The sequence below is a fragment of the Ochotona princeps genome, chromosome 13 (genome assembly GCF_030435755.1).
Source record: "Ochotona princeps isolate mOchPri1 chromosome 13, mOchPri1.hap1, whole genome shotgun sequence".
Taxonomy (NCBI): Eukaryota; Metazoa; Chordata; class Mammalia; order Lagomorpha; family Ochotonidae; genus Ochotona; species Ochotona princeps.
The window spans coordinates 34,092,073-34,117,317 of NC_080844.1; the positions used below are offsets into that span (position 1 = coordinate 34,092,073).

General features: G+C 42.1%; 1 protein-coding gene and 1 pseudogene across 2 annotated transcripts in view; one reads left to right on the forward strand and one right to left on the reverse strand.

Annotated features, from left to right (window-relative positions):
• P4HA1 (prolyl 4-hydroxylase subunit alpha 1) overlaps positions 1 to 25,245 on the reverse strand; it is an 83,456-nt gene that overhangs the window by 36,468 nt on the left and 21,743 nt on the right. The window contains exons 2-9 of one of the 2 annotated variants that reach the window (XM_036495874.2): positions 22,608 to 22,715; positions 20,108 to 20,204; positions 18,872 to 19,023; positions 15,175 to 15,312; positions 5,950 to 6,189; positions 4,026 to 4,222; positions 2,510 to 2,686; positions 393 to 463 (exon numbers count right to left, since the gene is read on the reverse strand). In XM_036495874.2, the coding sequence (XP_036351767.1) occupies positions 393 to 463; positions 2,510 to 2,686; positions 4,026 to 4,222; positions 5,950 to 6,189; positions 15,175 to 15,312; positions 18,872 to 19,023; positions 20,108 to 20,204; positions 22,608 to 22,683 (1,148 nt within the window). In that variant the 5' untranslated portion in view covers positions 22,684 to 22,715. The remainder of the gene's footprint in view (positions 1 to 392; positions 464 to 2,509; positions 2,687 to 4,025; positions 4,223 to 5,949; positions 6,190 to 15,174; positions 15,313 to 18,871; positions 19,024 to 20,107; positions 20,205 to 22,607; positions 22,716 to 25,245) is intronic. The other variant, XM_004583469.4, reaches the window with a different exon arrangement.
• Positions 9,611 to 10,950, forward strand: LOC105941722 (palmitoyltransferase ZDHHC6-like; annotated as a pseudogene).

Consider the following 25,245-nt stretch of genomic DNA (forward strand, 5'->3'; position numbering starts at 1 on the left):
TGAATAACTACAGTTAGGGACATGAGCCATGTGCACTGGCCCGCTCCCAGATTCACCAGTCTCCTTTTTATTACTTTCCCCTGTGGCTACAAAAGGGCCAAAGGAAACTACATCAGGCTATTTTTGGAATGTTCAATACTTGATCTGAAGGAAGATACTGAGCATATTAATTCTCCAAAAATAAGAGACCAATTATAATTAAAGACAAAACTTCTAGTTAAAGAGAAAGACCTGTGAGACACAAAGTTCATCCATGCCTTATCCTGTGTTTATAAAGTGATGACTTGAGCTGGAGACTGAAAATGACCTATTTCCCTACATGACTATTAATTCCTGTAAGGTGTATAAAACACTTATTAGAGGTCAAAATATGCAGCTTACACATCTCTTACCTTTTGCTAATTCTGTAATGTACCGTCTCCAAGTCTCCTGTTATTGGATTTGAAATGGTGGCTCGCCTCAGCTGTGAAGCCAACCATCAAAATAGTTGCATTACAAGACAAAAAATGAATCACATTAATCCAACCAGTCAGAATTCTGGGATTTTTTACAAAGGAAAATGGAAAGAGAAAATAACTCCATACACTTCCAGTCACCTTGTGTTGAGCCTTGAAAGCCAGCTGGTTTTTCAGGTTTTTTATTTTCCAGCAACTTATTTTGCTTAACATGGATGAAAGATCCATAAACAAGAGATTTGAAATCAAAATTTTTCAATGATTAGGAGATATAAAAGTGAAGAAAAAAACCTGTTTAAACTTGATCTATGGCTAGAATAATTTTTTTAGTGATGGAACTGTTTGTAAAAGTTAATATTGTATAAAATTCATTTCAAGGGCAATCTTCCATCAGCATAGCCATTCAGTGAGATATATAGTAAAAAAATCTTGGAATGAGCACAGAGGCACATGAAAAGAACTCATTAAAAAACAGTGACAAAGATGACAGCCAAGATAATGACAAACCAAAAAAAGGTGGGGGGAGGAGGATTTTGAGGTTAACAAGGGTATGAAACCTTATTATCATGACTTTACTGACCAGAAACAATTCAACTGAGGACTCGCCTTTAAGGGTAGGGCCTTCAAACCAGAGACCCAAGAGCTCATCTGTAACTCCAAGGTAAACAATTCTAACTGAATAGTCTACCAGCACATTGTGGTTGACAGGTTTACTGACCACAGATAAAGGACCAAAATAAAATTCAAAGGAGAATCTCAGAGTATTATGTAATTATATGCAGCATTTAGCTTGGCAGATTTAGAAAAACCCACATTGGAGAGCACTCTGACATATTAATACTAAAGCATTTATTTGTTTAATAAAAAATTTTGGAAACAAATTGGTGAAGTAGTAAAACTTGAAAAATTTTAAGTTTATTTTACAACACAGAAATCCAGATAATTCGAACCTTTAGGATATAACAAGGATGAACAAATTCACAGGCTGAGTTCAGCTGCCTTAAAAATGAAATTTACTGGCCCGGCACGGTAGCCTAGCGGCTAGTCCTTGCCTTGCACGCCCAGGATCCTATATGGGCACCACTTCGTATCCCAGCGGCCCCCATCCAGCTCCCTGCATAGGGCCTGGGAAAGCCATCCAGCATGAACCAAAGCCTTGGGACCCTGCAACCACATGGAGACCCGCAAGAGGCTCCTGGCTCCTGGCTTCAGATTGGCTCAGCGCCAGCCGCTGTTGGCTCCTTGGGGAGTGAATCATTACACAGAAGATCTTCCTGTCTGTCTCTCCTTTCTGTATATCTGACTTTCCAATAAAAATAAATAAATCTTTTTTAAAAATGAAATTTGCTGGAATATAATCGCTCTCATTTTCATATTTTCTTTGGCTGTTTTTGCACTAAAATGTCAGAGTAAGCTGTGACACACACCGTATGGCCTACAGAGCCTAAGAAGTTTTTACTAACTTGACTGTTACAGAACACATTTTGCCAAGAACTGTGCAATAGAAAATAGAAGAGTTTCCTTGCTAAACCCTCAAGTTTATAGTACTGGGCTAAACACAAAGATTTCATGTTTTATTTTGTTTTACTGTGAGGCAAACAAAACTATGATGTCACTATTTCAGATTAGTATCATGCCCATTCTAATTTTATTTTCCTAATAATAATGTGCCTAAAAAGGAATAAAAATACTTCCAAGTATCCTTTTGGATAAAAATATAGAAAATGCAAAAAAGTAAATTTTTTTATTGGTCTCTAGAAGTAAGGCTCAAAAATAAACTGAAAAGTCTTTCAGAAAGATGGTAAAGCACAAAATTGCCAAGTATGAATAAAAATCCCATCCATAATTTTCATAAATTAGTTCTTAAAACTAATTGGAGAGTATATTATTTGTTATGGCAACCAACTGAAAAACAAAACAAAAAAAAATGGCATAGTGTTTAGAGTATCTGTGGTATTAGTCACAGCAGCTGCCACTTTAATTACTTTCCAAAGCAAAAATCAGTACACATGCATTGTAAATTGAAGGGGAGGAAAAACAAAACAATTATTTACCCTTGGTTTTGCTAGATCTTTGACAATTTCAATTTCTGCGTCAGAAATAATATCGTGGAAGCGAATAATACGAGGCTTGTCCCACTCATCCTCCTGCTTGGCTGGAGCCAGGATAAATTTAGGATTCCGGTTTCCATCATGGTAGCGGCAAAAGAGCTTTTTCTGTCGCCGAGGAGTCTAAAAACAGAATATGATAAAACCATCAGGGTATTAATATTTTAAGTACCTATTCCTGCGCAAATAGGAAATATTCATACTTGCAGATGACATTAGACGTAGAGAGTAACTCTTCAAGAATATATGAAAGAAGCAGTACTCTGCAAATAACCTCTACCCAACAGTACCTCTGTTTTAAAATTTTTATTAATGATTACTTCTGGGATGAGCAGAAACCTTAAATTGAAAAAAAAGTAGGTTTCTGTTTTAAACCTTTTTCTAATAATTATAAAGTACAAATAATATGACAATGAAATATTTGTGAAAATATGAAATGAACACTTGGCATTGCTCCAACAAAAAAAACTAAGGAACCACCTGTGACACCAGCATTCCATATGGGCACTGGCTCAAGACCTAGCTATTACACTTTCAATCCAACTCCTTGCTAATGAAGCCTGGGAAGAGAGCAAAAGATGATCCATGGGCTGGGGCTGCTGCCCCCACGGCAGATCAGGGGAAGAAGTTCAAGGCTGCGAGCCCATGGATCAATCATCTGTCTACCCTCCCTCCCCCTCCTCTTTTTTTTTCCCCTTCTTTCCTTCTTTTCTTCTCTGTAACTCTGCCTTTCAAATAAATAAATCTTTGGAATAAAAGTTCCATGATAAATTAGTACTTGGAAACAATGCATATCATGTCAACATAAAAAGGCTCTGAGAAGTCCCGAGGTTAAACGAGAACCTACAGTCAAGTGTGTCAATCAAATGCTCCTCAGATATGTAGTGTTTATGATTTTGGTCTACTATCTATTAAAATCCAGAGGAACTGGTATTACATATGTCACTATAAATTTGTAATAAACAAAGGGATTGTTATATAGGTACATTTTGATATTTAAAGAATATCAAAATCTGTTGAAACCCTTTCTGCATGTTGAGTAGTACTTCGACGAAAACATTCACTAACAATGTTAAGAATGGGAGAGGAAGCACAAAACATGACAATGTAAAAGAATTCATGATGTCTCATAAGATGGGCTACTTAAGATAGCTGAAAATAAGACTACTCAAATCTGTTTTGTATTAAATATGATTACCACTAAAACTATATTGAATTCTTCACCCTTGTTTTAGATCCATGAAAAATACATATAATGGTTTCATAAGCCTATTTTAAATCTGTTTTACTAACAAAAGGATCATATTCAGATACTGACAATGACTCGTGTGACATGCATTTTATATAATCATGCTAATTTTCAGTAATAAAGCCTTAAATATGAAGAACTCTGGTTCTCTCTAGAACTATGTGCAAACAGATACATAAACATTCACACGCATGATTGGCTTTTCCACTTTACCATTTTGACACCCTCCCCACGGCACAGCATTTCGTACTTCTGTCTCTCGGGCAGGTAATCCACAGCAACCCCTCTTCTCCTCGGCGTGACTTTCTGATCAGACTGGCCATCTGAAGCAGACTGATTTGTATCTTTTTCTTTAGCCATTATATACTCAAAATATTTTAAGTTACCGTTAGCTCTCTGATGTTCAGGATCTATTTACAGAGGAAGAAAGCATGTCGATAGGTAAGTTTACAGTTGTTTAAGAATCAAAATACAGTAGTATTAAAACAGGGAGCCACCTAAGTTATTTTCCAAATCAGGATACTTTTAAGAATGAAATGGCTAACAAAAATTATTATACCAAAGCAACATCTGTAAACTAATACTGTCCTAAGTAAATCAGAGCATATAGCCACTCTACACATAAACAGGAGACAAAAACAGCTACTTATTTCAAGTAGCAATTACTGCTTCTATTTTGAGAACCTACTAATCAAACCAAGGAATTACTTTCAATTTGATGTCAAATTAATTTTAAATTCTTATCCGTCCTACTAATTTTAAGCAATGGAAGATTTTGGAGGGACTTATAAGTATCTTCCATGGGGAAGATAAGATATAGACATTTCAAAATCAGCCTTTGCTAAAGATACACTACAAAAACAGAACATGTACTAAAGAATTCTAAAAGCTAAGCAGATTTCTGCCCAACATTTCTAAATCAGGGAAAGAGAAACTAAGACACAATTTCCAAATAAGCCATAATCCATCACTACCTCAGAATTGCTAGTCACAATTTTTAGCCTTCTTTTAGTGAGGGAAAAGACCACACTGCCCATCTGGGAGAAACAAATGGTCAAACCAACCACATATACACAACACACATGTACAAAAGTAGAAACACACGTGGGAACATCACCCGTGGCAGTAACCAGTGCTTCTAGATTGTGAAAGATTTCTTGTCCTTCAGAAACTGCCCACAGCCTATGTTATGATACATAATATAAGCCTAGCTTTAAAAAGTGGAAGGAAATGAGTGTGGACAGGGAGGAGGCATATACCATAAAGACACAAATTTCTGTGGACAGCTTTGGGCGACTGGCTTGTGAATGATTCTGACATCTCTGTTTCAGTAAACTTTTCACAATGAGTAAGAATTACATTTTAAATCTGGATGGATAAAAATGAGAGAAAAAATTGCATGAACTAGTACTTCTATTTACTAACTCAAACAATAACCCAATTACCACAAGTTTATTTTCAGATTCTTATAAGCTGTTTGACTCTTCTAACAAAAAATGTAGTTTCCTATTTCTAATTACTTTCTTAAAAAGTTTCACTATGTCCAAATGTTACCTAAATTTATTATTGCGTAGATACTGGACTCCATATCTAGAAATTATGGTTTAGCAGATCTTAGGTAAAGATCAAAGAATCTCCATTTGTAACAAGTGTCTGATCTGATGCCCAGGGTCCTTGGACAATACTTAAACAGTGTATCTCTGTTCAAAGTACTAGTGGCAAAATCCTCAATAGCTGACACAATTTTCTGGCAGTTTTAAACACAACAAACATGTTTTTAGTCCTTTTATCTCAGATCACTTATTTTAATATGAAATTTAAAAACAAAAAACATCCTTCAAAGAAAGCTGGTTAATACTTAACATGGTAATATTGTAAACATTTTTGACCAAGTCAGCTGAATTAGATCCAACTTTAAACTTCCTGACGAACCAGGAATGGAAAAATGCAGCCAGCATTGTGGTTAGAAAATCAGTTATTTACTCTGAAAACATTCAAAGAGAAGAACAAGTATGCCCGACAGCTAAGGCGCATACAAAGTACCAAAGATGGGTGAGTGCACAGATGGATAAGTTGGGTAGAATAAACAGATGTCCTAAATAGAATTATAACCTTAAATTTGACTCAGATAACCTACCTAGTTCCAAAAGCTTCTTTGTCAGCGCAAGTGCCTTATCCAGATCTCCTTGCTGGTACACTGCGTAGCTCAAATAATCTAGAACAGAGACTTTATCAATGGTGGAGACCTCGCCGTCCTCCAGCTGCTTCAGTGCCTGCTCCATCCACAGCTCTGTGTGATAATAATCGGCTTCTGTGTAGGCCACTTTGCCCAACTCAAAACAGTCCTCAGCTGTTAGAAAAGCTTTGTGTCTTACACCTAGCAAAAGAGAACAGAGAGAACTTCAGGAATCTTACCACTGCTATGCATTTACTCAGTTAGCTTTCCAAGTGCTATCTCACATTTTACCTTCACAGCAATTATCTGAGGAAGGAAAAAGCAGAAAAATATCCTAACTTTAAAAACAAATACTCTACAAAGTAATGCAGCATGACAAGAATCACATGGCTGTTAATACAGGACACAGAACCTGGAGACCCCAAGACTTAAATGGCCAGCCATCATACCCATCACTAATGAAGAAATGCACTCTAGCATAACAGCAGAAATTACCCCATGAGACAGCTGCACCTTACACCTAACCACCCATATGCACAAGAACCAGATGTAAAGGAATACAGAAAAACCTGTCAACCACTGTCATTCTTCCTTCCCTTCTCTCCTTAAAAGGTTTTTATGATATTTATTTTGAATACCATAAACTTTATTTAAAAATCGTAATACCTGTTAGTATATTACAGGATTTCAAAAAGTTAATGAAACAGCAGGCATCTGGCATAGCAGTTAGACCCTGCTTGTGACTCCTACAGCTCATATCGACACGCCTGGGTTCAAATTCAGATCCTGCTGCACTCTCGATTTCAGCTTCCTGCTCATGAGCACTCCGGGAAGCAGCAGCAGTGGGTCAAATGGCTGGGTGCCTGACACTCACATGGGAGATCTGGAATGAGTTCCTGGTTCCTGCCTTTGGCCTGACCCAGCCATAGCTGTTATAGGCATATGGAGACTGGACTAGTGGGTGGGAGGTCTGTCTCTTTCAAATAAAAATAAATGTATGATGTAGGACTTCAGGGAAACTGTATTGAAAGATATGGGGCCCGGCAAGGTAGCCTAGTGACTCAAGTTCTCGCCTTGCATGTGCTGGGATCCCACATGGGCACTGGTTCATGTCCCGGATAATCCACTTCCCATCCAGCTCCCTGCTTGTGGCCTGGGAAATAAGTCAAGGACCGCCCAGTGCCTTTGGACCCTGCACCTGCGTGGGAGACCAGAAAGAAGCTCCAGGCTCCTGGCTTTGGATCAGCTCAGCTCCAGCAACTGTGGCCACATGGAGAGTGAACCAGCAGATGGAGGATCTTCCTGTCTCTCCTCCCTGCGTATCTGCCTTTCCAATAAAAATAAACCAATCTTAAAAAAAAAAAAACAAAGAATTTTCCATTGAAAGCAACTCTCATATTTACAAAGTAGTGCGATTAACACCGTGATCTAATCTCATGTTCAACAGGCCAACAAGGAACCCTGAAAACTTCAGCAGTCACTGTTCCCTTTCATCCCCCAGAACTACACACACACTCACCTACTTTCTATCTCTACACATTTGCTGATTCTAGACATTTCATGTGGAGAAAATCAGACAACATATGATCTGTGACTTTTCATTTGTATGTTTTTCAGGGTCATACATTTGGTAGCATCTTTTTTACCTTCATAATATTAGTCTATGGGTCTGGGGTACGTCAAATTGGGCTAGACTCCAGCACCCACTGGTGCTCATGAGAGCCAGAGTGGGTGTATAACATGCTAGACTAGGTTTTGGCTCCCACCAGACCATGTGAGAGGTGTCAGAACATGGACTAGGTGTGGCTGGTTTGTAACACCTAACAGTAAGAACCAGACTGGGTATGGGCCAGGTGGGCAAGGCTACTGTTCCTGCCAGGACAGAAGGTGGACTAAGTCAGCCTGTGCCAATGACCCCTGGTGTGTGCGAGATCTGCCACTGGGAGGAGACCCAGTAAGAAGCTTGGGGAATTCCTTTGTCAAGACGCAGCCTCTACAGGTGAACACAAGAACCAAGGCAAGAAACAGCCCAGCCCAGACCAGGTTACAGTACTTGCCAGCATACCTGTGGGTTAGGTTCAGGGGTGGGCCTGGCTGGGCCAGTTCATAACACCCACTGGCGGATCTGAGAACCAGGATGGGATGCAGAACAGGCTGGGTCTGGCCACATCACCATCCAGTTCACATTAGGGCCAGGACTCGGGGCTGACTGTGCTGGGCTGGGCTGGGCAGCAGCACCTGCCAGCAAGAGCTGCAACAGGGGCAAACCAGGCTGGCCAGGCTACAGCATCTGCCGGTAAATGCCAGGGTGAGATGGGCCATGCCAGACTGGCACACAGCATCCATCAGCATATGCAAGACAGGGGGAGGTGTGCAAGCCAGGTAAGGGAGTGGGGGGAACTCTCCTGCTGGGCCACTGCTACTGCTGGTGAGTGTGAGAGCTGGGATGGGGGGAGACTAGGCAGGGCAGGGCTACAACACCTTCTGGACTACATGTGAACTGGGTTAGGGGGACAGCCGGGCTTGGGTAACCGATTGTATACAGGTACAGGCATAAGCAAGAGTAAGGGCAGGCAGGTTGGGCTTTGCAGCAGCAACACCTGGCAAATGCTGGAAATGGGGTCAAGTCCTGCCAAGCTACATTGCAGAACTACCTGGAGTGTTCAACATCCCGGGAAGAGAGTGGGTCCGTTGGGACACTGTGGGTACCTCTCTGAGAGGCTGCAACTCCCACTGGTGAGCAAAAGAATCAGGACGGGGGACAGGCCTGGCTGGACAGGTGATGGCACCCAATAGCATGAGTGTGGGTTAGCGGGTGGAGTCAACTGGGTCGAGTTAGGCAATGCCCAGTGATATGTATGAGCGCTGAATATGTGGGACATACTGGACCAGTCCACTGCACATGCCACAGGCACAGGAACCAGAGCTGGGGGCTAGTCCAGTGGGGGTTACTGAGGGGTCACTGACTGGACTTCAGCTTCCCCTGGTGTACAGCAGAGCCCAAACGTGTGGTGGGCAGGGCTGGACTGGGCCACAGCATTCACTGGCTTGCAGAAGAAGGGCAGAACAAACTAATCAGCTAGCACAGTGAAACTTGACAGCAACTTCTGGGTGAATGGAGACTGAGGTGGACTAATCAGCCAATTGACTTTGAAAGGATTTCCTCATCCTTGGAGCAGTGATACTATCTCAGAACTACAAAAACCACTTGGGCAAAACCCTCAGAACATGCCCCACAACAGGGACCCTGGGATGACATCAGGTACTGGGAAGGCTGGGTGTTGTCTCTCCCATTGTATCCTCCCCGCTCCCAGCTACAGGAAGAAGCAAAAGAAAATGTGTAAAAAATGGTCTTGCCCACTTTCCCCTAATCCTTGACCCTTCCCACCCTGATAAACTATGTAAACATCATCAAAAATCAAATTAGGGGAGCAGTGGCCAGGGTGCCGGCCGAGAGGCGCGGATTGCGGGGGTCCTGCACCCCAGCCACATGGATGAGATTTTGCTCATGGTGTGCCCTGGATCGAGGTGTCCATGACGGTATTACCCGAGGAGGAGGAAATCTGATCCTGGATAAAAAACATCACAGTTCTTAGCAGAGAAGATGACGTAATCTACACTACGCTCCCAGAGCTTGAAGACATGACAGCTAAGGAACACATGTGAACTTGGGACACATGGAAATGTGTGCACAGAAAAAGGAAATCAGTCATTCCTTAGAAGTAGGAAGGCTTTCCTTCCTGCCAAAATGGGGACATTCTGCTCGGTCATCAAGTTTGAAAATCTCCAAGAACTGAAGAGACTGCGTCACTGGGCCCGTCATCGCCCTCGGGGTTACAGCGATCTGCTCTGCCATGGCCATGATCGACTCTGTGCCATGGTATTGGCCCTTACGTACCACGGGAGGAAGTGTGAATTTTACCATGTTGATCAATTGGACTTCAATGCCATGTTTGTTGGTTCTGGCTTTGTCCCTCTGGGGTGGAAACTGGAAAATTCTCAGGACACCATGTATCTCGAATATTGTAAAGTCTGCCAGGCTTACAAAGCACCACGTTCCCATCACTGCCGGAAGTGCAACGGATGTGCAGTGAAGATGGATCATCATTGTTGTGGTTACCAAAATCATGCTTCCTTCACACTGTTTCTCCTGTTAGCACCACTGGGTTGTATCCATGCTGCTTTCACTTTTGTTATGACCATGCACACATAGCTTTATAATCAGCTCTCCTTTGGGTCGAACACAGTCAGGACTGACATGAGTGTAGCCCGGAGAGATCCTGTGCCAACTGTCCCCTTTGGATTAGTTGCATCTGCTGCCACTTTGTTTGCCTTGGGATTAGCTCTAGGAACTACAGCAGTTATGATGTTGTTTTTTATGCAGATGAAAATAATTCTCAGAAGCAAAACTTCCATTGAGTCATGGATTGAAGAGAAGGCTAAAGATCTAATTCGGTGTTATCAGCTAGATGAAGTTTTTGTTTTTCCTTATGATTTGGGAGATAGATGGAAGAACTTTAAACAGGTGTTTACGTGGTCTGGGTTTCCCGAAGGAGGGCCACTCCTTGAGTGGCCCGTAAGAGGAGGCTGTCACCAGCACAGCTTAACAGTTTGCAACAAAGTAACAGATGATTATAGCTGCCTGCTGTCCTCTGCATAAAGGAATCAGAAGCTCTTCACAAGCCCCTGCACTGAAGGGCTTCGAACACAGCTACGAAAGGGGAGTTCATCTGGGCCACAAGAGGTTTACAATCCAGGTTATATGGAGACAAAATTCTTGATGATGCCTTTGTGGAAGCTGCCTCAAGAATCAAAGGCGGGTTCCCGAGAACCGTGGAAGAGTGTCCCTGTGACGCAGAGGCCAATCCCGCCCCGGAGGGCGAGAAGGAAGACAGACAACCCCCATCTGCCCACCCCATTCACTGGAGTGAAGCTATTCTTTCAGGCCACTTCAATACTTGAAAATTGTACATAATTTTTTTTTAAACATTATATTATTATTGGAAAGCCGGATATACAGAGAGGAGGAGAGACACAGAGGAAGATCTTCTGTCCAATGATTCACTCCCCAAGTGAGCCGCAACGGGCCGGTGCGCGCCAATCTGATGCCGGGACCTGGAACCTCTTCCAGGTCTCCCACATGGGTGCAGGGTCCCAATGCATTGGGCCGTCCTCGACTGCTTTCCCAGGCCACAAGCAGGGAGCTGGATGGGAAGCGGAGCTGCCGGGATTAGAACCGGCGCCCATATGGGATCCCGGGGCATTCAAGGCGAGGACTTTAGCCGCTAGGCCACGCCGCCAAGCCCAAAAATTGTACATAATTATTCAACAATTATACAATGGCCTACCATGGTGAGGGTTTTCTTTTCCTCAAAGGTGCCCTAGTGCCATGATTAAATATTTTTGCGACCATTTTGAACTGGAGAAGCCATTCTGCATATGCCTTGGAATCCTACTTCTTGTCACCACCTTTTCTTCCCCCAAAAGAGAAAAAAAAAAATGTCACTGCATAAGTCAAAACTGCATTTTCTCGAGGATTTTTTGATGTACCGCACACCCTGAAGCTTGCCTGCCACCGGGGCTCCCTTTGGCCAGGAGCACCTGCAGGTCACACTGCTATTCCCCCTCTGAGGAGATATTTTTTGAATAATATTCTAGATACTGTAGATCTTAAATCCGTCAGATTCAATATAAGCCTAGATTTGTTACCTGCCTTTTAATAATGCAGATTTTGTCAAGTCAAAGATTATTGGAGCCTGGTGCGGAAGCGTAGTGGTTGCACGAACTGGGATCCCATATGATCACCGGTTCTAATCCCGGTGGCTCCACTTCCCATCCAGCTCCCTGCTTGTGGCCTGGGAAAGCAGTCAAGGACGGCCCAACGCTTTGGGACCCTGTACCCACGTGGGAGACCCAGAAGAGCTCCTATCTCCTGGCTTCGGATGGCTCAGTTCTAGCCGTTGTAGCCGCTTGGGGAGTGAACCATCAGACAGAAGATCTTCCTCTCTGTCTCTCCTCCTCTCTGTATATCCACCTTCCCAATAAAAATAAATATTTTTTAAAAAAGGTTAATGGACATTCTGTTTTTTAAAATGAGAGCCCAGTGCAGTAGCCTAGTGGCTCAAGTCCTCACCTTGCACATGCCAGGACCCCATATGGGTGCTGGTTCACAATCTGGCAGCCCTGCTTCCCATCCAGCTCCCTGCTTGTGGCCTGGGAAAGCAGTCGAGGATGGCCCAAAGCCTTGGGACCCTGTACCTGTGTGGGAGACAAGAAGCTCCTGGCTTCAGATTGGCTCAGTGTCAGCCATTGCAACTGCCTGGGGAGTGAATCAGCGGACATAAAATCTTTCTCTGTCTCTCCTCCCTTCTGTATATCTGACTTTCCAATAAAAATAGATCTTTAAAAAAATGTTAGTAAAATAAAAATTTTTAAAAATAATACTCCAATGTATGTATAGGTCACATTTTGTTATCAGCTAATAGACATCTGGGTTGTTTTCTTTTTGGGGAAGGTGATCATAAGGCCACCATGAACATTTGTATATAAACTTCTGAGCAGATACATGTTTTCATTTTTTAGCACATATGTAACATGGAACCCTGGCATCTGTACGCTCAACACTGTAAAGAACTGTCAAGTTACTTCCCAATGTGACTATACACCATCTTCCATTCCAGCACAATTCCAATCTCTTCAAAACCTTGCCAGTACTTGTTATTGTCCTTTTTTGAAATAATTTGGGGCTGATGCTATGACATAGAGAGTAAGCTGCGCCATGGTGCCAGCATCCCATATGGGCACTGGTTCAAGTTCCAGCTGTTCCACTTAGGATCCAGTTCCCTGCTAATGTGCCTGGGAGGGCAGTGGAAGATGGCCCAACTCTTTGGGCCCCGCATCCACCTTGGACACTCACAAGTTCCTGTCTGCTGACTTCAGACTTTATGGCCATTTGGGGAGTGAACCAGAGAATTCAAGATCTCCGTCTCTCCCCTCCTCTCTCCGTAACTTTGCCTTTCAAATAAACAATTCTTTTAAAAGTAATACTAAATTAACTTGTGTGACAAACAGGATTTCCTCATGTACTGAATTACTCAAAATGCCAGGGCAACACCAGCAGCTGGGAACACAATCCATGTACACCATGTGGGTGACAGGAACCCAACTCCCCGAGTCATCACCTGCTTCCTCCCAATGTGCGCATTATCAAAAAAACGGAATCTGGAGTAGCGCCCGAATCTGAAGCCAGGCACTCCCATATGACGATCTTCACTGCTGGGCCAGCCACCGATCCCAGACTCTGTGCATCTTTATTATGGACGTTTTGTGGATCGGAAACAGTATTTCACTGTGCCTTTAATTTACATTTTCCTAGTAACTAACGAAGCTGAGCATCTTTTCACGTGCTTATTTTCCATTTGTGTATCCTCTCTGGAAAAAAAAATTGAATCTTCTATTCATGTAAAACATTTGGCTGCCTTTTTACTACAAACTTAGGAGTTCTCCACAAATCCTACACACAAGGTCCTTACCAGGTGTGCCATGTCTCCTTCACTGAGCTGCCTTTTCACTTTCTTGGCAATATACTTCGGCATACAAAATTATGGTCATTAATCATGACAGTTAAACCTACTAACCTTTCCATCCACCTACGCTTTTAGTGGTAGTAGTCAAGTGGTTTTGAGGTGACACTTCTACCTTAAAGAAATATTTGGGCTTGGCGGCATGGCCTAGCGGCTAAAGTCCTCGCCTTGAATGCCCCGGGATCCCATATGGGCGCCGGTTCTAATCTCGGCAGCTCCACTTCCCATCCAGCTCCCTGCTTGTGGCCTGGGAAAGCAGTCGAGGACGGCCCAATGCATTGGGACCCTGCACCCGCGTGGGAGACCCGGAAGAGGTTCCAGGTTCCCGGCATCGGATTGGCGCAGCATCGGCCCGTTGCGGCTCACTTGGGGAGTGAATCATTGGACAGAAGATCCTCCTCTCTGTCTCTCCTCCTCTCTGTATATCTGGCTGTAATAAAATGAATAAATCTTTAAAAAAAATAAAAAAGAAATATTTGATATTTTGCATGAGATAAATTATAAACTGAAAATCAAAAACAGTTGAGAAAAGTCTCATTAATCATAAACGAAATACAAAATTAAAACAATCATGAAGAAAAATACTTTTAAATAATGATGTCTTGCTAAATGTCAGGCATCTGTCACTTCAGTAAGCTTCAAAGCAATCCTCTCACAGATGAAATAAGCAACAACTTCTATACACGGGGCCGGTGCGGTGGTGCAGCACTGGCACCCCAGATGGGCTCTGGTTGCTGTCCCAGCTGTCCCACTGCCCCTCCAGCTCCCTTACAGACTAGGAAGGAGCACAGGATGGCCCTTAGTCTTTGGGCCCCTACACCCACGTGGGAAACCCAGCAGCTGCTTCTGACTTCAAATTGGCTCAGCTCCAGCCATTGGGGCCATTTGGGGAATGAATCAGCAGATGGAAGGCCTCTTTAATATCTGCCTTTGAAATAAAAATAAATTTAAGAGTCAGAACTGGATTTGTTCAATAGGACTCTATTATTTTGTGTTCCTGACAGTATACCATTAAATAGCAAAATTAAAAATCAACCCAAGGACCCCGATGTGGCACATGCTCCAAGGGTTCTGCCCAAGTGATTTTGATAGTTCTGAAATGCATTCGATCTTGCTGGTCCAAGAATGAGGAACTCCTTCCAATGTTCATTGGCTGACCTAGTCTCCATTCGCCCAAATAACAAACTATTTAAAATCCTAAAAGAGGGCCTAGCTTTGTGGCAAAGTAGTTAAATGACAGCCTGTAATGCCTGCATACAGGGGCTGGTCCTCTTCCAATCCAGCTGCCTGCTAATGCACCTGAGAAAGCAGAAGATGACCCAAGTGCTTGGAACCCCCGCCATCCATGTGGGAGACGCACATGGAAACCCAGCGCTTCACATTCAGCACAGCACAGCACAGCACAACACTGGTCACTTTGGGGAGTGACCCAGCAGATGAAGCTCTTTCTCTCCTCCTCTCTGTAATTCTGCTTTTCAAGTTAATAAACACCAGCTTCCTTTAAAAAGACAAACATCTTTTTCTTTATACTTACATTGTCCCAATGGGCTCAATTTTGAAGACAGCAGCCACGGTATTTTACATACTGCAAGAATTATCTTACCTGGAAGATTCCCCTTTGATATGGTATCTGTATCCAAATTGTAGGTATCCTGGAGACGCAGCAGAGCTTTGGCTGCCCCAACCTGATCTTCGTCATTAGGGAAATACTGCCTCTGGATGGTTAGGTTAGAAATAAAGCCTGACACAGGAAGAAAAAAAAAGCAGTACTGTAGAGTCTCATGTGTTTCCAAAACATAATCTTTATAAAGATCTTTTTAAAATCCATGGATTACCATTTTCCATTATATGAAGTTCCACATCACTAAGAAAAATATTAACTTATTAACCTTCCTAAATTCTTGCTATTATTGCCTAAGTAATCTGAGTTGATTATAATAAATTAGATCTGTCGTCTTAGGGTAACACTGAGTTTTTAGTTACGTCATAATAGAACATAAACCTCAGTGCCTCTTCTAGGCTGCAGGAATGAACATATTTATGATTTGAAGGTGCCATTCAGCAGCAACAAGTTACACCTTCAGATGACAGACGGCAAGTGAAATCTGTGCTCTTAAAGAGTCTGTTTCCTTTTTCTATGTACCACACATTATACAAACAGGTGTATACACGAAGCTTGGTGAAATTCTTTGCATGGAAGGAAGATATACTAATTAGATATTTAAGAAAAAGAAATAAAGTTAGATCTAACCATCATATGTAATGTTCATCAGTCCAGATCTGCTATAGATAAAAATGTCTTGAGGCCAGTGTTGTGGCGAGTGTTACACTGCCAGCAGAGCACCGGTTTGTGTCTGGGCTACTCTGCTCCCTATCTTTTCCCCTCTCAGGTACAGGGGAAAAAATCCAGCAGACGATGGCCCAACGACCTGGGTTCCTGCCACCCCTGAAAACCCTGCCAGGGTCCCAGGACCCCAGCTGCGCCCAGCTCTAGGGACTTTAAAGCACCTGGAGAGCAAAGCAGTGGATGGAACGTCTGTTCCTTTCTGTTATTCTTCCTTTTAAATAAACAAAACAAATTTTAAGACTAAAGATGTACATCACAGAAAAAAAACTACTGACCAATTATATAACCCTTAAGCATGGATGCTAAATCCTCCTTTAAAAATAAGTTTTTTTAGGGCCCGGCGGCGTGGCCTAGCGGCTAAAGTCCTCGCCTTGAACGCTCCCAGGATCCCATATGGGCGCCGGTTCTAATCCCGGCAGCTCCACTTCCCATCCAGCTCCCTGCTTGTGGCCTGGGAAAGCAGTCGAGGACGGCCCAAAGCTTTGGGACACTGCACCCGCGTGGGAGACCCGGAAGAGGTTCCTGGTTCCCGGCTTCGGATCGGCGTGCACCGGCCCGTTGCGGCTCACTTGGGGAGTGAAACATCGGATGGAAGATCTTCCTGTCTGTCTCTCCTCCTCTCTGTATATCCGGCTTTCCAATAACAATAAAATCTTTAAAAAAAAAAAATAATAATAAGTTTTTAAAAACTCAGAAGTAGTTTAAAATTTTAATAACACAGGTGTCAAAATTTGCAAAAAAAATAGGTATGACATTTTCCTCTCTTCTCAGTTACAGTCAGCCCCAAAAGACAAGTATTTTTATGTAAATGGAAATGTACAAATGAACAACTAGCCAAAGAAGGTGAAAGTTCATATCAAGCATATTTTTCACTTTTAAGACCAACTCTCAGTAGCAGTCTACATGGAATTTTCTGCAAATTTTTTCAGAAAACAATGCTATTTCTTATACACCATAACAAAATCCAAAAAGTAGTTTAAATCCTGTCTAATATGGGAAAAACATATACATAAAGTCACTATGGGACAACGACCACAGATTAAAACATCAGAGTCTCAAGATTAACATAAGGAATTATTCCAACTTATTACTTCAGATTAAACATACACACCCATTTTCATAAGAATCTGCTCAGAGTATTTTATAGAGAAACTGATCACAAACTTTCTTTCAGAACAAACCTAAAAGCACAAATAGTGAACTATTCTTTCAGGATTTCCTGTCCCATTCATAATAGCTTACTGCACTGCTCTAAGACACTGCCAAGCAGTCCTAGAATGTTTCATCCATGTAGTTCACTCAGCACGTGCACTGGTATGCTCTCTTCTACTTTTTCTTTCTTTGCCATTCTCATTCAACAAATGCTGGAGTCTTTACTGTGTACTAAGCATAATCCTTTCCTCCTTAAACTCTAGACTTAGTTTTCTGTGTCTATTACTGAGATACTAAAAACTCACTCCAACTATGATTTTGTTTTTCTTTTAGGCACATGAACTCATCCCTATTGCTTACAGTATGTTTTTCAACGTGTTATCAGTATCAAGAGGAGCACTTCACCTGTTCATAGAGCTGTGGGGTACTGCTGTGGCACAGTGGGTAAACTGTGTCCTAGGCCAAGCATCCTATAGCAGAGTGCCTGGGATGAGACCTGCCTGCTTCTGCTTCAGATCCAGGTTCCTGTGTCACACAGGGGAGGCAGCACATGACTCAAGTGCTGAGTCCTGCCACCCACTGTGAAACCCTTGTTGATGGCCTTGCCTAATCAAGCTCTAGCTACTGTGAACCAGCACATGGAAGATGTTTCTATAACCCAATATTCATTTATTTTTATTGGAAAGTCAGAGATTCAGAAAGGAGGAGATATACAGAGAGGAACATCTTCCATCCGATGATTCACTCCCCAAGCGGCCACAATGGCTGGAGCTGAGCCGATTCAAAGCCAGAACCAGGAGTCTTTTCTGGGTCTTCCACAGGGGTGCAGCGTCCCAAAGTTTTGGACTGTCCTCGACTGCTTTCCCAGGCCACAAGCAGGGAGCTGGATAAGAAACAGGGCCACTGGGACACCAACTGGTGTCCATACAGGATCCTGGCATGCGCAAGCCAATGACTTTAGCCACTAGGCTACCGCACCAGGCCAAATCAATAGCTTTTAAAAGGTGAGTTTACCCCAGGCATTATGATGGCTATGTTCTACCCCACATGTCTGGAGTCCACCTCCAGCTCCTGTCCCTCGCTTGTTACAGCCCATAGCCTGGGAGGTTCTGGTGAATGCTCAATTAAATGGGTTACTTTTAATCATGTGGGAAATTTGGATTAAGTTCCTGGCTCTAAACCTCAGCCCTGGACCTGGGCAGTTACAGGCATTGGGGAATAAACCAATCAATGGAAGCTCTCCTTGGCTGCCTCTCCACTCCTCAAAATTCTAAAAAGCATTAAAAACAAGTTTACTTTGCTGCAAAAATGTTTTAAATCCATGTATGTTTTTTCCTAATATGTATTTTTCCATGAACTTTTTGAAGAACTCATGTAAAACAAACCTAATTCATAACACTAAGGAAAACACAACTAACTCTTTATCATATCACTGAATTATTTTAAAACTTGCACATAAATTCTTCAAGCTTGAAGGTAGTGGAAAAATAAAAATTACTTAAGAAATGAAAGTAAAATCAAGCTATAGGCCAAAAAATCTGTACACTCTTACTCTCTATTAAAAGTCTTAGCTACTAACAGCATAAAACATTTTTTAATCAAAGAATTAAAGAAACTGACTAAACTAACTCTAATCAAAACCAATGCACCCAAGCAATAATTCACTTACAATACTGAATACGATGCCCGAGAACCACGTTTATCATTCATTTCAGCATTTCTTTTTTTAGTTTTAGCATTTCTAAGAACACTAAGCGCACTGTCTTGCTCCCCCCAGCCTCACTGCTCCCCTCAGGCTTACCGTCAGACATGTCCTTCAGGACGAGATTCTCCAGCTCACTCCACTCAGTGTTCAGGCGCTTCACCAACTTGAATGCATTCACAGGATGCCCAACGAATCCTTCGGGATCTTCCGTTGCTGTGCTGGTGAGCAGATCTAATTTCTCTGCCCATCTACAGATAAAAGACATAAAAATGCAGTAGACACATATTTAATACATACAAAATTGCAATTAGTAACTTGTTAGAAAAAAACTACTTTAGATGTTTCTAAATTAAATAATACCTACAACTTCTTCTCACAGTAAAATTATAAAGGTCCTTTAAAAATCAAGGTCCTCCTTGGAACGCACCTCACATCGGGGACCTGGAATGGGAGAGGCTGGGTGGGGCTTCTACCTTTATTTCTCCCCTGACCCCAGACACAGGGAAAAAAGAATGATGATATTAGTGTGAAAACAATGGTATTACCCTCTTTCCTGTAGCCCTTGACCCTTTGTGTCCTAAGTAACTAAGTTTTATCAAAAAAAATAAAGTAAAATTTAAAAAAATCAAGGTCCTCTTACAAACAAAATCTAACTTTGCAGATAATAAGACTTTTTATTTCTGCTTCTATCAAATTTATAGGTACTATCTTATTAAAAGTTGTCATAGGATCCTTCTAAATAAAATCTAAAAATTTATTTACTCATTACAGCCAAATAACTGATTATTACTCTATGTAATACAAATTAACGACACAAAATCAGTGGATGTTAGTTTTAACCAGATCTTTACATCCAATAATATCTAGAAATTATACTTGCATTTTAAAACAAAAACTGGATACCTGGCTACTTACTAAGACATAGGTTATTAGGATTATCATCAACCTGAGTCAATGAAACAAACTAGCATTTGAAAAAAAATATGAAGTAAGTAATACTAACCATACTTATTCTAAAACATCTACAAGGGAACCTTAGGAGTGAAATACAAACACAACTGGAAAACCAGGTGAGCAGCAGCCTGACTGCGATCACCAGCAGCAGCACCACTGGCAACAATCCAGCCAGTTCCCCAAGCCAGCCCTGTCTCCACCTCAACCCCTCTTCTTCCACATAAAACTGGGACCAGGCCTAATTTGCATTCTATGCTTTTAGTCATTTCAACCAATTAGGATAAGACTAACAGCTCTAACTTCTACTCAAACAATATTTAACTCAGAAAAGAAAACATTAAGGTAGACTCAGTCACAGTAAATAAAACTCTCGCTTACTTTTTTATCTGCTCTAACTTGTCCTCTTCTGCCTTAATGTAATCTTTCAGAGAAGTCACCAGATCTTTCTCGGTATAGATCAAGTCAGTCATCTGACCTAGAAGAGACAGAGAGGAAGGAAGTTATCAAATACATTCATCTACACAAGTATTACACAATGCTTTAAGAATGATCAGGAATGCTCAGGTATGTTGGAGACAATTATCTTTTTGTCACCTTTTTTCTACTAGATAAATCAAAGTCAAAAACTTTTCTAATCAAGAATTCTAATTCGATTTTCAAGCTACTTAATTTTGTAAGCTTGGACAATGCTGACGGATTGTCTTTTCTTCCCGTAAGTGTAGTTCTAAATTAAAAACACTACTGGGACCGACACAATGGCTCATTGGCTAAATCCTCACCTTACAAGTGCTAGGATTCCCACATGGGCGCTGGTTCATGTCCCAGCTGCTCCACTTCCCACCAAGCTCCCTGCTTGTGGCCTGGGAGAGCACTAGAGGATGGGCCAAAGCCTTGGAATTCTACACCCCCATAGGAGACCTGGAAGCAGCTCCTAGCTCCTAGCTCCTGGCTTTGGATCGGTTCACCTCTAGCAACTGCAGCCACTTGTGGAATGAGCAAGCGGATAGAAGATATCTGTTTCTCCTTCTCATCATAAATCTGATCTAGCTTACCAGTAAAAATTAAAACCCTAAAAAAGCCTAAAAAAAAAAACAAACCAAAAAAACAAAAACTCTACTTCCTAAAGACCAGTTTTTTCACTATTTCATTTCTACCCTCTCTTTTGTTTTTAAAAGTAATTTTCATAAACAAAAACTATATCAAAAAGTTTTAAATAACATATTTAGTCATTTAGAATGAATTAAAAGAATTTAACATTTTAAATCCTGAAATCAAGTGTCATAAATACATAACACTCATGATTTAGTTAGCACAACAATAAAATCAGGCAACAAAATGAAGAAAATGTCTCATTCAAGACAAAGTATACCTTAAAGAAACAACTATATGCATCAAACTATAAGGAATATTTTAGGAGCAAGAGAACATAAGGAGGTCTTATATTCTACCTACTGTGTTTTTATTTTTTCCTCATTATTTTTTAAGGATTTATTTATTTTTATTGGCAGTCAGATCTATAGACAGAAGGAGAAACAGACAGAAAGATCCTCCATCCTCTGGCTCACTCTTCAAGTGGCTGCATCAGCTGCAGCTGAGCTGATCCGAAGCCAGGAACTTCTTCCTGGTCTCCCACGCGGGTGCAGGGTCCCAAGGCTTTGGGCTGTCTTCCACTGCTTTCCCAGGCCACAAGCAGGGAGCTGGATGGGAAGTGGAGCAGCCAGGACATGAACTGGTGTCCATATGGGATTCCGCCACTTGCAGGGAAAGGATTAGCCAATTGAGCCATCATGTCGGGCCCTTTTTCTTCCCCTTATATCAACATGCTATTTTTGTTAAGCTTTCAAGGATTTTCAAAAGTTATGACATAGGAAATGGTAACTTAAAATTCACAGCAAACTGTGAAGGGAAAAAAGTAAGGTAGAAAATAAATGTACATTATTTGAATATTTGTATACTGAAATTATACTATATATAAGCATTAAATGATATGCTGGTGAGACTCATAAGAGGTAATTATCTTTTATACTCTTCTCTAAATTTTCACCAGCTTTTAAGCTGAGTATTATTTTTTTTTTTACAGATTTACTTATTTATTTTATTATAAAGTCAGATATACAGAGAGGAGGAGAAACACAGAGGAAGATCTTCCGTCCAATGATTCACTCCCCAAGTGAACGAAACGGGCCAGTGCGCGCAGATCGGATGCCAGGAACCAGGAACCTCTTCCAGGTCTCCCATGCGGGTGCAGTGTCCCAATGCATTGGGCCATCCCCGACTGCTTTCCCAGGCCACAAGCAGGGAGCTGGATGGGAAGTGGAGCTGCTGGGATTAGAACCGGCGCCCATATGGGATCCCAGGGCATTCCAGGCGAGGACTTTAGCCACTAGGCCACGCTGCTGGGCCCTTAAAGATTAATTTTTATTGGAAAGGCAGATATACAGATAGAGGAGAGAGGAGAGACAGAGAGGAAGATCTTCCATCCACTGGCTCACTCCCCAAGCAGCCACAATAGCCGTAGTTGAGTCATTCTAAAGCACAGAATCTCTTCCGGGTCTCCCACACAGGCGCAGAGTTCCAAGGTCTTTGGGCTGTCCTTCACTGTTTTCCAGATTACAAGCAGGAAGCTGGATGGGATGTGGGACCACCGGAATTAGAACTGGCGTCCATATGGGATCCCAGCATGTGCAAAACAAGGACTTTAGCCATTAGGCTACCACATTGGTTAAAGGTTTGGTTTTTTTTTCCCAGATAAGATCTTTTAGAATGCAGGAAGTAAAAATGCTTTAACTTTGTGAACATGATATTTGCTTTTATTTATTTAAAAATATTTTTAAAAAGTACATGTTAAATGTAAAATAAGTCAAAAATTAAGACTCACCTATTGATGTAAAAAACCCTGGATGAGCCGAAGATGGAGGAAGTAGAATCCCTGCTATTAAAATACACCAGATCATCTTGGAAGACTTAGTTACACAGGCTCACACACCTACAAGAGAGATGCAATCATCAATAAAAACAAATCCACAGGAAACCTCCCTTACCGATTCTGTCCATACATAAAAGTCAAAGTCCAAGTCTAGCTACAGAATTAATGTTAATTTATTACTATCATGATTCATGTTACCTTGACATTTCAAGAAAAACATAAATGTTCACTATATGATTAATAATTCAACCCAATTACTTTTGTAACTGGAGTAATTGAACAACAGTGTTTTTTTTTTAAGATTTATTTATTTTTATTACAATGTCAGAGATAGAGAGGAGGAGAGACAGAGAGGAAGATCTTCCGTCCGATGTTTCACTCCCCAAGTGAGCCACAACGACCAGTGCTGCGCCGATCCGAAGCCGGGAACCAGGAACCTCTTCTGGGTCTCCCACATGGGTGCAGTGTCCCAAAGCCTTGGGCCTTCCTCGACTGCTTTCCCAGGCCACAAGCAGGGAGCTGGATGGGAAGTGGAGCTGCTGGGATTAGAACCGGAGCCCATATGGGATCCCGGGGCGTTCAAGGTGAGGACTTTAGCCACTAGGCCACGCTGCCGGGCCCACAACAGTGTTTTGACATAGCCTAAAAAGTAAGTTTTCCTAAAGCATTTCCCATAAAATGAGAGAATCTTGCATTAAAATAATTTTGGTGTCAGCATAATCGCTTAGCAAGTTAATCCAATACATGTGGCCAGCAACCCATATGCGTACTGGTTCAAGTCTCAGCTACCCCACTTATGACCCAGCTCCCTGGAAATGACCTGGGAAGCAGTGGAGGATGGCCCATGTCCTTGAGGCCCTACACCCTGTGGGACACTCAACAGCAGCTCCTGATCCCAAAGCTTCAAACCTGCCCAGCCCTAGCCTCAGTGACAATTTGGGGAGGAAACCAGCAGATTGAATATCTGTCTCTCCTCTCTCTTTCTTTTTTTTTATGTTTAAGAATAGAAATCATTTATTCAAATGTTTTGCAGAAAAATTAGAAAATAAATATTTTTTGAGGATACAACATCAACCCAGCAAAACCCTTTCCTTTACCTTATAATACTGATGTTATTTTAATAATTTCTCTGCAGTTTTTTTTTATTAGTTGCGTTGCATTATGTGACAGTTTCATAGGCTCTGGGATTCCCCCAACCCCTCCTGGTGCCCTCCCCCCTCTCTCATTCTTTTAAGTAAATAAATTTTTAGGAAAAAAAATTGCTTAACTTAAATATTACCAATTCCTTTTTAAAAATTAGCAATTGTTTTACAGAAAACAGAGCTGTTCTTAAAATTACTAATTTGTCTTTTTCCATCAATACTTCAAATTCTAAAATAAATATAAATAAAATGGGACTGGCACCATGCATAGTAGACTAAGCCTCCATCTGCAGCACTGGTATTCCATACGGGTGCCGATTCATGCTCCAACTTCCCCACTTCCAATCCAGCTCCTTGCTTATGGAATGGGAAATTACCATAAGATGGCCCTAGTCCTTGGGCCTCTGCACTCACATAGGAGACCCAAAAGAAGCTCCTGGCTTCAGCTTTGCCAGCTTGAGCCCTTTGTGGCTATTTGGGGAGCAAATCAGCTGACAAATGACACTCTATTTAGTTGTCATAAATAAATAAATCTAAATAATCAATGTAGAATTTTATTGTTGATATGTGAAAGGGGGTGTCAGGTGGAAAGGGGGTGTAGCAAGTTAAGTTTCTATCTGCAGTACCAGTATCCTATAGGGAACAGTGGGAGTCCTGGAGGCTCTACTTCCAATTCAGCTCCCTGCTAATACACCTGGGACAGCAGAAGATGACCTAAGTTTTGGGCCCCTGCCTCCCACATGGGAGATCCAGAAGCAGCTCCTGATTCCAGCCTGGCCCAGCCCTGTTCACTGAGGTCGTTTCTAGAGTGTCTCTCCCTCTAATTCCATTCAAGCTAGGCAAGTGTTATACTGCTGCTGGGAGAAAAAGTAGCCAATAGCTGGCAGGCATTCTAGACCTGGATAATGTCAAATTTGTGTTATCTATTCCAGTGTGCCAGTATAGATGCCTATATTTTTTTTAATTAACAAATAATTTTTAAAGATTGATGGGGAATTCAACTCAGGGTCCTTGTTGCTGCCACTACCCCTGGGCCCAGAATAGGGATAGGGGAATGTGTGGGCGTGGGGCTGCTGAGAGAGTATTTTACAGGTGTGGAATGACTTCTTGGGGCTTCCAAGGACTGGGCCACTGTACTCCCAGGTAAACAAGGGAGCGGAGATTGGGTGGTTTAGAGGGGAAAACTGGGGGGGGGGGGGGCACGTCTGGAACAGAACAACACTTCCATCCACATGGGAGACCTGATGGGAGACCTGGGCTGGGCTTGTTGGCATCACCCACTACCTGCCAGCCCACACCAAAACTAGGGCTGGCAGGCATGTCTGGCAGGGATAGGCCACAGTAGCCACCAGTGAGTGTCAAGGCAGGGGAGAGGCCACCAAGTATAGGCCATGGCAGTAACTGGCATGTGAAGACCCAGGTCTGGGGACAGATTTTGTAGCAGACAT